The sequence below is a fragment of the Nestor notabilis genome, unplaced genomic scaffold (assembly GCF_000696875.1).
Source record: "Nestor notabilis isolate BGI_N333 unplaced genomic scaffold, ASM69687v1 scaffold9736, whole genome shotgun sequence".
Classification (NCBI taxonomy): Eukaryota; Metazoa; Chordata; class Aves; order Psittaciformes; family Psittacidae; genus Nestor; species Nestor notabilis.
The window spans coordinates 52,740-65,372 of record NW_009931509.1 but is presented as its reverse complement, the minus strand read 5'-3'; the positions used below and the strand labels follow the sequence as shown (position 1 = coordinate 65,372).

Sequence of the window (12,633 nt, the reverse complement as noted above, 5' to 3'; positions counted from 1 at the left end):
TCCCTACATAAAAACTGGAAATACTATTGCATTACCAGATCAACATAACATAACTATGCATCAACATGGCAAGAAGCCCATTAAGGTGCTTCTTTATCAAAGGAATAGCCTCTGGTCTCCTTCCTTCCTTCTCTCCTTCCTCCTATTATTGACTGATAATGCTTTCAGCTTTCAGACTAATTGTCAGTCAAATCTCATATGGATTTCCATTATAGGGTAATGCAGTCAAATTACTTGGTGTTCTGCCTATTGATCAACCGAAATGTTCTATGGGTTTTGTAAACTGATATAAGTAAAAGTTAACAAAAAGTTAACACAGGCTTTTCATTCTTCTGTTTGATTTTTTTTTTCTCCATTATGCTTCACTTGAAACCTTAAATTTTTGTCACATTTTACACTTTTGTATATATTGTTTCCTAGCCCTACTTTTTCCTTTTTTTTTATCCTCTCTATGTTTAGATCTCTGTTTTTGTTCCAAATCCTGTTTCAGTCTCTTTAACAGATGCTGTTAAGTTCTTCATCTCCCTGACCTCTAGTAAAGTAATTTTTGACTACCAGGATCAAATGTGATATTGCCTGTACTCCTCTGAGGTGTATCTTAGAAAGCTTAAACGCAAACACAGGGGTACCAAACCAATAGCAAAAGGGATGTAGTTCTGAGATATGCCCTGTTTTGAATTTTAAGCTATTAAAAGTACTAATTTAGGCAAGAAGTTTTACATTACTAAAGTTAAGCCCCTAATCATTTCTACGTGCAAACACCTGTAGGTAAATGCTGTGAAATAGGGCTAAGCAAACAGTGTCTTTTATTGCAACAGATGGCAGCTGCCTGCTATAAGTGAGCATGTTCAAAAGTATGAAATTAGGAGTCTAGCTGAACTGTAGACATAATCTTTCTTTTTTTGATGATATGATAGTTCCGTGAGCCCGTTCCTACTCACTGGAAGCAACTCGGGGAACTAGTAAAACCTTTGATTTGCTGGCTGTATTTTTCCTTTTAGAACTGTCATGCTTCTGCATACAATTAGTATTGCAACAAAATGTAGTTAGCACTTGAGTCTGAAATGTTCTAGCCATAATTCACTTGCTTGACCTTAATTCTATGAGTTGGCTCATCAGCAGTGTTGCAATTTATTGTTTTTACCTTCCAGAGGAAAGATTGTCCTGGGATACACTGAAGCAGAGCTATGTATGAGAGGAACAGGATACCAGTTCATTCATGCAGCTGATATGCTTTATTGTGCTGAAAATCATGTCCGAAGTAAGCTTCATTCCCTAAGAAAGGCTGAAAAATTAAAGCATTTACTATATTCGTACTGAAAAACTACTGTGAAGTACTCTTTAAAAAAAAAAAAAGACGTTATTGTTAACAAAAAGAACACCGTTCATGTGATCTTTCCTTCCCTATAAAAACTTACACTGGATGAATTAATATTTAATATCTAGACCCTTTTAGGTTATATATTCCAGTTTCTGTCATATCTTGCTCTTCTCACTTCCTTCTCTGCTCAATCCAGCTTCTGCTATTTCAACAACTTCCTTTGGGCAAAGGGAATGTTTCAAAGATAGGTTTCCTGTTAGAAAGCTAAATAAAGTATTTTCTTCTGTTATCAGTGTAAGATTTTTAACACAAATTAACCTGTGATTTAGCATACTAGTGTCTGTGTACCTTTCAGGTTTTGATTCTTGTCAGCTTGATTTGGTTTAAGTAACAGCTTAAGGAGAGAAGTATGTTTTAAGCTAAGGAAATAAGCATCAGCTATCTGATATGTAGTTGCTGAATGGACTTCTTTCATTATATTTCTGTTAACTGTACCATACTTGTCTTTGGAAGTTACAGAAACAGCTTCAGGATATTTTGGTGCTTCTTCTTTTCTACTGACTTCTCTTCAAAAACTGATTTTTCTTTTTAACCTCACAGTAGTTTAGTTTTCAACCTGTATTAAGCAGGTTTTCTCTTTCAGGTACAGCTCAGTCACTTTTGTCTATCAGTAGGTTTTGATTTTTTGGTAAAGAACAGGAAAGATTTCCAGAATAGAATGGGATGAAACTTTGTTTTGAAATTATGGTTTAACACTTTGTCTTAAAACTGGCGTTACTGCATTTCTGATGCTAAGGTAAAAAGGAAGTCTTGTAGCAAAGATTATTTGAGGATTCTTAAACTTCCCTAATGTTGTCTTTTAATTTCATTTTCTGTCTAGAAATGCAGTGTTTTCAGCAATGTATAACCAAAATGTAGTATTTTTAACAAGCATTGCAGTGAAGTGATAGTGGGAATGAAAAATAATATATTTTGAAGTACCTCTGCATTAGCCAGTCAAAATGTGAAAGAATTGGATTCAGAGCGAATGTGGTTTTTGATTTCTTAAGTAACAGTCACTTTTCAGATGTAAAAGAGACTTAAGCTCTTTTCATGAACATGTCATTTACATGTTCTAGTATTAATTTCTGTTATTGCAGAAATAATGGATGAAGCTTAATACAGGATGTTGCCAGTTGGTGGGGATCTCTTACAATTGCATGCAGTTTGGCTTTGATTTTACCGGTAAAGTAGGCATCTTAGTGATCAATCATCCTGTTTCACTAGCAGTACATTAGTGCTGCACAGAAATGGGTGATTGAGGACTTAAGATTTGTAAAATTGCTCTACAAATGAGAGTACTTTAATGACATACCAGATTTAACTATTTTTTTTTCACTGGATAGTAAACAGTATGCTTACTCTTTGACTCTAGTGATGAAGACAGGTGAAAGTGGAATGACTGTATTTAGGCTTCTAACCAAAGAAAATCGATGGGCCTGGGTGCAGGCAAATGCACGTCTTGTCTACAAAAATGGAAGACCAGATTACATCATTGCTACGCAAAGACCTCTTACGTAAGTCATCATTGTATCAAGCAGTATACTTCAAAACTGAAAACTTTTGAGCTTGTTTATATTCAGAAATGAATTCTTTATTTTTAAATAAACCCCCTTTAAAACCTGGACTCCAAAAAGAAAACCTCTTTCAAACTGCTAAAAGACATTGAAAATAATTCTATTATTTCAGTACTTTACATGGCATAGTCCTTTATGTGTAAAACTTTAGACATTTTTATTTCATATATAATATTCATATATAATAATTATTCATAGAATAAGAGCAGTGGTACAAGCACCATGTTATTCCATCCAGCCTATTTTTAATACAGTATCCCCATTAATGAAAACTAAGCAATCTAAATGCAGTTGTGTAGGAGAAACAGCAGATAATGTAAATTAAGTCATTTATGGTGCTGATCTAAATTCTACATAGTATGGAATTCAGCATGATTATACAGGTTAAATAGTTTTTGCTAAGGAGTCTGTAAAATGGAGGAAAAGAAATACTTCAGTATTAGAGTATTCATTTACTTGATATGCCAAGATAAACAGAGTGTGGAACAAAGCCCACTTATTTTCATTTCAGCTCATAATGCACAGAAAATGATGTATGCTATCTAGATTTAATTACAAATGTAATATGTAAATGTTGTATTACAGTCATAAGCTCCTTATTTCATAATCTGCCTCTTGGTTTAACCCAGCCAAGTTGAGCTCGAACAGCTAGGAATTTGAAAAATGCCTACAAATGTAGTTCTTTTTTTTAATATTAATTCCAGGGGACAGAAAGATTACAGTAACTGTTTAGTATTGCAGTATTATGCTATATATATGATTTATTTTCAGAGATGAAGAAGGGGCAGAACATCTACGAAAGCGTAACATGAAATTGCCCTTCATGTTTGCCACTGGCGAGGCTGTGTTATATGTTTTTATGTCAAGCCTTATGGATCCTTCTAATCCGAAGAATAAAAGCACAACAGGAAAAGGAGCCAAAGCAACGCTACAAAATGATTCTGTGGATCCAAACTCCCTGCTAGGTGCCATGTTGAGGCAAGATGAGTCTGTGTATCTCTGCCCTCCAGCATCACATAAACTTTCCTTTGAGCGGAACTTCTTTACAGACAGCAGGGATGAATTGGGTGGTGGTAGCAGCAGCTGGATGGATAATCTCCTACCTGCTGGAAATGACAACATTCTCAAGCGGGAGCTAATGGAGTGTTCCCAGGACAGTACTGTTCCACTCCCTGAAGACAGTGCAGCACTCTTTCAAGATAACAAAACCAGTGATTTGTACAACATCATGAAAAATCTGGGTATTGACTTTGAAGATCTAAATTTAGCAGGATGAAGAGTTTTTTAAAACTGAATTATCTGATGTGGATGATATTGGGGATATCAACATAACTAATGAAATCCTGACTTATGTTCAGGATTCCTTAAATAAGTCTGACTTCTTATATTCAGGCTGTAACCAACAGCAGTCCTTGGTCCAGAATGAAGGTTGCTTGGTACAGCCAGAGTTAGATCCACATCAATTTCATCAGCACCAGAAACAGCTTATGGAGCAGCAACAGCAGCAGCAGCAACTCTGTCAAAAGATGAAACATATGCAAGTCAATGGGATGTTCACAAGTTGGAGCTCTGGCACTAGCATGCCTCATAGCTGCTCACAGCAGCAGCCCCAGCAATATGAATTCCCTGGCATGCACACAACTACATCCGAGTTCTCTTACAAATCAGAAGTAAACACTTCCCCATATGCGTGTAGGCAAGAGTTTATCCCTTACAAGCAACCCACAGCAACGATGCCACAGCTTTCTAATTTCTCTCCAATGGATTTCCCTGTAGCAGGTTTTGACAGATCAACCTATTCTGCTTCTTCCAACTTGGAGGATTTTCTCAGTTGCTTGCAGCAAGTCCCTGAAAATCATGAGTGTGGGATAAACTCTGAGCCTGTTACGCTAACTCCTCAAACATGCTACGCGGGCGCTGTTTCTATGTACCAGTGTGCGCAAGAAGCACAGCCCAGCTGTGTGGATCAAATGCAGTATGATCCTATGATGACAAGTCAACAAACCTTGTTGAACAAGGTAAGGTAAACAGCATTGCTACATTGCTTGCATTTTGAATCATGGTTTTATTGTTCTGGGTGGCTACCAGGATGCAGTTTTGCCATAATTGTGTGTCACTGAGTTTGATGGGTTATCAGTGTGCTGAATGCCCTTGCTTTATTTGTCCATTAGATTGAAGAGAGTTGTATTTGGTCATTTTTTTATGTACAGGTATCCACAGCTTGGTAGCTGTCTTTGCAGTATTATAACAAGAGTGAGTGAACTAGTCTGTTGTACCTACCAGTAATTTTCCCATAGGAGCAAAGGAAAAACAGGTTGGTCAAAAGTTTGGGATTTGCTTATATATCTTTTTTGAGAGGAGTGGCATGATGTCAGAAATATTGTCTGGCACATTTGTTTTCATGAAATATGTTGTAAAGATCCAGAAAGATACCTTTAAAAAAACCAAACAACCAATGTTCTCTAGCTTCTCAGATTCTTCAATGCTTTTAGGATTGCTTAAAATATCGGATTATAATGTCACATAAATAGTGTGAAATATTATGAACTATTGCATTTCTACAGACAGTAGTGAAAGTCAGCTCGTTCCTCAGGCTGCTAAGTTGTCTGCTGCAGACAAAATAGCAGGAAAAAAGTACATTCAAGTAGGTAAGTTGGACCTTTTTCACATTGTGCTAAGGAGAATGCACAGTAAAAGCTGTAAAAGAGGAGCCTGGCTGTAGCATAGATTACAGCTTTAAGCACAGTTCTTCATAGATAAAATTAACTTAGGAATAAAAATAAAAATCAATTACTAGGGCAGTTCTTGATTCTGGACAACCTTTGAAGTAATTTAAATTGTGCCATTTCTTTCTGTTAATGCTGCTCAAGTACAAGGCTACAGTTGTTATATTTTTTTTTTTTTATTTAAGTGAGTTAAGGTTCCAAAGTACTGATCCTATAAATGCTTATGCACATGCGTAAGCATTTACAGAATGAAAGTATTAATTGCCATTTAACCTACACAAGGCAAAGGTGAGGAATGCAAGTAGGACATACCCAGTTTTTTGGTACACTTCGTACAAGTACAAAACAGACCCTTTTTTAAAACTACTTCACTAGTGGAAAAAAAGATAATTGCAGAATTGCAGAAATCTAGCTAACATATGGGACAGTTCAGCAAGATCACCAACTGCTGCCTGGGTACCCAAGAGCTGAAGCAGCATGAAGCTACTGGCAAGCTGCAGTGCGCAAGCATGCACAGTGCTTGGCTGTTTGTTGCCAAGCCAGTGTTGCCTGGTCAGTGTTATTAGCCCTTCAGTGTTTGACCGCTGCAAAGCAGTTCCAGGGTCATCCAAGTTAATCTCTAAAATAGTATAGAATTGCTCTGTTTACAAAAGCTATACTGGTGTGATGCGTAAGTTTTGAACAGCCAGTGAATAAGCAATTCCATTTTTTCTCTTTGATGGTTGGTTTCAATTACATTTATTTTGTAGATTATTTTGTTATGTTGCATTAATCTTTTTCATAATTTTCTTTCTTGCTTACTTTTTCTTCTCATTTATCTGTATAAATTTTAATTACTAACAACTAAGCATCTCAATGCAGGAAATGAATACGTCTATTACTTCATATTTACTACAATACTGTGCTTCAGTACTAATATTGTGTTTAGCTTGTTTGTCACTATAAAAAAACAAAACAAAGTGAGCAAAAGCTGCTTTGTGAAAAATTATCCGTAAGTTGTTCAGAGGCAAATTCAGCCCCTCTTGCTATGGTATACCTGTGCTATGTGGATTTGGATAGCATTCATAAGCAGAATGTTAGTGCAAAACTGATGCACATTAGCTCTTGTTTGCCTCTGAGGAGAACTGCTGAACATTTGTCCAAATGAGCTTAAAAAAGGGGCATGTTTCTTGATGAGGTAAGGAAGGATTATTCTCCCAACCCCTTTCGTTAAAGAGTGATCGTAGATAACCAATAGCTCTCTTCAAGTCTTTGTGGGTCCAAAACTTACGTATGCCAGCTGGGAGTGGTTCGAGGTGGGAACAGACTGCTTGTTCCTAAACCAAATAACATTGACTTTAGCAGCCTATGCTGGTATATACTATTCACATGGAAAAAACCCAGCTTCTCTTATATCAGACTACTCAATTTTGACCTCCAGTTGCATCTGCAACTTACATTTTTATAGCTTGATGGCAAAGTAACGCTTTATATAAACCAAATATGTTGTGTTGAGAAATGTTTTAATGTAGAAACAGTTTTTTACTGAGAAATGTCACTGGTCCAGAGAAAGATAAGCCTACATTTGTATATGCTTATATTACAGAGATTGTATTTAGTCTTGCATCAGAGTTAAGAACTTTAAAATATGTGAACCCATAGGAACTAGTAAGTCAGAAGTATAGCTGCTGCACTTGAAGTAATCTTGTAAATTGGTGGCAAATAATATACATTTGTTAGTTGTAAATAGGGAGAATAAACTTAAGGTTTGAGTTTTTTGCTAATTGGTAACTCAAGTTAGGATGTGACTAAGCAGATAGGATACTACTATCTGCCCCTGTGTTCACAGTCAAGCCAAAGTAGGGCAGTCTTTGTGGCTGGATTTAGCACAATGACATCTCTATCAGCAGTTGGAGTCTGGAGAGAGGACAGACGTTGCTATGCAAGCCATGATTGCTATCCTTTTCTCAGCTGCCTTACTCTCTTCAATTTCAATGTGAAAAGACTAGGGGATTAGAAAGCCAGAAGGGTCTATTGTAGTCATCTGCCTTGACCTTCTGCCTAATTTGTTATTATGGCAGGATCATAGCCAATGTAGTCTAAAACACTTTCGGGGTGAAGGCCAGAATGGCCTTAAATAATGTAATTGCTTGTTTAAGGTCAGCATTCCTTTATTAATCAGGAGAAACCTTGCTAAGTACTGGATTCGGTGCTGAGAACTCTTAGAAATTTTAATGAGCATGCTCATCTTATTAACGAAGTATATTGGAATAATCTGCTTCTGTCAGAAGTAATCCTACCTTATGTTATTGTAGCTATCTTTAAAAGTATGGCAACTTTGATTAAAACATAATTCATATGGCTGTAGACTTGTTAAAAACTTAGAAGAACTGGTCACACTAAATTTAATGTTTGCGTAGAAGGTAAAAAAAGTTTCCAACACCCAGCATATTTTGATAGATGAATGAATGAATATATAATATATATTTTTAATGACAGACCTTGAATGAATGAATACCTAGGGTATAAGCTTCTCCTGAAGAGGTGATGGAAATGCTTAAAATGCTTTGCTGTATTTTCTTTGCATGACTGAATGGAGTATTTTGTAGATAAAATGACTTTTCCATAGCATGACAGGAAGCATTACATCAGATGATTAAAATAATCCTGTGAACAATTATGTCAAGACTGATGAAAGCCAGTCATTGCTCTTACTTGTCAATATGAAGACCGTTTATCAGAAAAGCCCACCCTATGATAGCTCAGCCTCTAGATTGAATGCAGTACACTTCAGCTTACTCATAGGACTGCATGTGCATTCCTGGAAGAGCTTTCAAGTCTGGATCCCATTGCAGACATGAAAATATGTAAATAGGTTGCTTTTAAAATGTAACAGCTGGATGTGGAAATTAGGAGTGCTCAGTAAGACTGTGCTTTCTACAACACTTCAGAGATGATAGCAATATTTCTTTACTTAGTCAGACGTAGGACTCTCACTGACTGCAACATGGGAAAGTTTCACTGATTATTCAGACCCTACTTTAATGCAAATTAACTTCTCATCATTCATCGTTAAAAAAAAAAGTTTAAAAGCTATTAATTGTATTTTAAGATTATTTCATCCAATCTGTGTCTTTAGGGGGATTTTTAAAAATTTGAAAATAAATTGGTTTTCCACACTAACCACTTACATTGTCTCTTTTCCTGCCAGTTCCAAAACGGTTTCAATGGAGGAAATGTAAATGAAGCATATCCCTCTCAGTTAGATGTGATCAGTAACACGCAGACTGCCACACATCTTCAGCCTCTTCATCATCCGACAGAACCCAGATCCTTCTCAGATCTGGCATCTAGTGGATTTATGTGATTCAGATCTAGAGCTCCATCTGTGATTTTGTCTGGGCGTCAGGCTGCTCTGAGAAAAGGCTCTTGATAAGTCTCTTTGAGCATTGGACTTTAACAGCTAAATTACATTTTGAGAACACGAGGTTGGTTGCACTATATACTGGTGGATATGTAATCCAAGACCTGGCTTTTTAGAGTGACAGGTGGAATTAAAACTTCTGATTGAAAGTACGCATATGCTGTTTTCCATCAGATTGACTGTGTCATTGCAGTATGGATTACGTATGTATTACAGACTATGTCATGCTATACAACATAAGATAAGGCAAATGGTTTTGTTATTTAGAAAATAATTGGGCACTTTACAAATAGCATCAATGGCACAAGAAAGATGATTTCACACTTGGATTATTTCCAGACTTTATTTTTTAAAAACTATTAAAAAGCTCTGAATTCATGAGAATCAAAAGCACTTAATTTTAATGCATACTAAGCTCTTTAATCACTTATTTTATATTTAAATCCTTTTGTTTTAAGTCTCCATTTCTAGCACTTTAATAGAAGGCTTAATACAAGGATATGATATGCAACTTCAGGTTTTCTACAAAACAGACCCCTTACATTCCTCCTTTTCTTGTCAACCTTAAGTGCCTCACAGTTTAGCTACCTTGTTTCTGATGGGAGCTTATTTTAGCAAAACTCACTATTATGTGTCATCCATATTATGTGAACCTTAGAACATTTACAGTGCTACTGGCTGTATCGGGGGTTTTTTTTCCCTAAAGATAATTTGTTCAGAGAATGACTTAATTCTTTATCTGTGGATTTATTATGCTACTATCAGGAGTCATTTAGTTCAGCTGAAGATTTTTGGTTTATTCTATACTGTTTTTCTGCTTTCTTCAGGTAATACAGGGTATATTAAAAAAGCAAACTTTGCTGAGGGGGAGGAGCAGGTCCTCAGGATCAGTTTTAGATTATTAATGCTGAAAAACATGTGCCTTATCTTGTGTTAAAATGCTCATAATGTTCTTTAGAAATAATACAAGGCTGCTCTATGCAAATATTTTCATTAAAATGGATATTGAAAAGGTTTGCATTTTAAATAAAGGGGAAAGGAGTCTCAATAGCGATTGGTATTGACGTTTACTTTGACTGCAGTTTTCAATGTCGGTAGTGGGGAGAGGGTCAAGTTTGGTTTAAACTTTATCCCTTGCAAATTGCACTGCAAAATACAGAGAGGTTAGTCTTTTTATCTATGTTGATCCATTTGAAAAGCTTTGTGTGAAATCTGAAAATGAGAAAAGAAAAAAGTCATTAGAGAAATTCTCCTGGTAATAGGCTTTATTTTCAGGAAATAAACCCACATCCACAAAAAACATTCTGGGTTTTTATCTGAGAGGATTGTTAGAATTGCAGACACCAATGTTAGGTGCAAAGTAATAATCTACATGGAAAAATACAGAAATGTGTATATGTTCAAAGTATTTCATACTCCTGTGTGTTGTATAGTTCATATATAATAAAATGTCTTTGTAAAATATTTTAAACCAGTTAATTTTAAAGTGTTACATCGTTATATGTCAAGAACAGTTTTATTACATTTGTTATGTATAATATAAAATGGCAATTTAGCCAGTTGGTTTAAAACAGGCAAAAGTAAATTGGCTCCCTCCAGATGGTTGTTAATATTGTTTAGATCAAGGACAATCACTTAAAATTGGAATCCTTTTGTAGCTGAAACATGCTTGCTTTGAAGAAGAGCATATTATCTTCCATTCTGTGTGATATGATATTGCCAGGCCAAACTTGTAATTCAGTTACAACTTTTCAGATTAATAACTTCAGCAGTTCTTTTAAGTGAAATTACCATATATGAAAGGGACATTAAGGAAGCAATTACTGTTCAGGAAAAGCCCATAAAGACATTGTGGGTTGTATTACAAGGTTGCTTTTTTTTTTTTGTTTTTTTTTTTTTGTTTTTTTTTTTTGTTTTTTTTTTGTTTAACGTTTCAGATTCTGTTTTCAGCACAAGACATCAGTAACAGATCTAAATAATGTAATTTGAATTAATTTGAGTTTCTGTCTTTTGTTTTTAATTTGAGGTCTTGTTTTAAGCCAAATCTGAAACGTCTTCCGTATCTAGTTAGTGTATCGTGTTTGTGTTTGAACTTGAAAATTAGGAAAATGCTGTAAAACCGGAAGGTTCAAAGGGATAATGTATGTTTTACATCTTACAAACCAGTATATATCCTGTTCATTAATTTAGTTAAACCAAATACATGTTGTCCTATCACTAAGTGCCAAGGGTGCAGTACTACAACTGTGCTGCCCTACTTACTGTAAACAAATTCGTTGTTTATATGCATATCAGCGTATTTTGTGCATTATCTTATGCATACAACATTGACTGTATTAGTGCACTCTTGATCTGCACCAAACTGTACCTACAGTGCACAGGTGTTTCTGAATTGGATCTCTATTAGCCATTCAGGTCTGTTATAAGTAAGATTATAACCTAATGTTAGTCAGTATTACTATCCGGTTTTGTACAAGTTTCCTTAGCTTGTTTTCTTTCCAGTTCTCGTCTCTCCTTTGCTATGCCTGCACTTACCATGCAGTACACCTCTTGCGTTAAGGTATGGTTTTGTAGTGCTCTTGCTCATCTCCACTAAAGTTTGTAAGACATAATATATGGTAATAAAATAATCACTTGAATGTAGCTGAAATGTATGTTCTTTTACTGCAAAAATGTTTGATTTCAGCAGTATACAAAACAATATGTTATCATACAGTTACTGATATCTTTTAAGAGCTTGTCATCTAATAGTTTACGAAACTATTGTTATTTACATCACTGTGGACTTTGCACTTCTCTGAATATTAGATGCAAATACAATGTATATAATTTAGAGTGGTGAACAAATGTGTATTTGTCTATGGAATTAGTATTTTATACTTGCATGAAAATGAGTTTATAAATAAACTTTGTAAATAGTAAGCCACAATTGGCAGTTGGAAGGCTTCTATATTCATTGCTTAGTGACACAGTTGAAAAGTATGGAGACAGGAATAGATTTCTGCATATATGTTGCTAAAAAGAAGTATTTTCTCTTTTGAGATTTGTAACTGGCTATTGGTAACCTATTAACTGTTTATTGCTAGTTTGTAAAGAGTGATTTTAAGTTAAGAAAAAAATTCTTTTAGTTTATTTCTAATTATTGTTACTACCATTTCCTGTGTGCTATATTGGCTTTGCATGATAATATTTTAAAATCAGTTGTAGTGCTGTATGCAATGTTTCACTGTAATCCCCTATGCAGTTTACCAACCTTACAGTAGTTCTTTGATTTAGATAGACAAGAATTTAATTGGTTTCAACTATGCTGTTACCTTGTAATGTATTCACACACATGTCTTATCCACAGCCAGTACTAGGTCGTCTTGTTTGTTCTTTCTGTGTAGCGCAAAAAGACAAGCTAAGATAGAACAGTAATTCAACATGCTGCAAATCTGTTAAGTAACATCTGAAAATAATCAGGCAATAATATAAGCAACACAGGCTGTCCTTTTTTTGTAGTCTGTTGCATTTGTTAAAAGGATACCTTCAAGCCACATAATCTGTTCCCAGAAGCATAAGACTTCA

General features: G+C 35.3%; 1 protein-coding gene across 1 annotated transcript in view; it reads left to right on the top strand.

Moving 5' to 3' along the window:
• Nucleotides 1-9,817, top strand: part of LOC104406836 (aryl hydrocarbon receptor-like) — a 21,971-nt gene extending 12,154 nt beyond the window's left edge. The window contains 5 exon segments of the mRNA XM_010015940.1: nucleotides 1,152-1,261; nucleotides 2,736-2,877; nucleotides 3,709-4,197; nucleotides 4,199-4,955; nucleotides 8,854-9,817. Coding sequence (XP_010014242.1) covers nucleotides 1,152-1,261; nucleotides 2,736-2,877; nucleotides 3,709-4,197; nucleotides 4,199-4,955; nucleotides 8,854-9,009 — 1,654 coding nt within the window. The 3' untranslated portion in view covers nucleotides 9,010-9,817.
• Nucleotides 9,818-12,633: the final 2,816 nt, after the last annotated feature.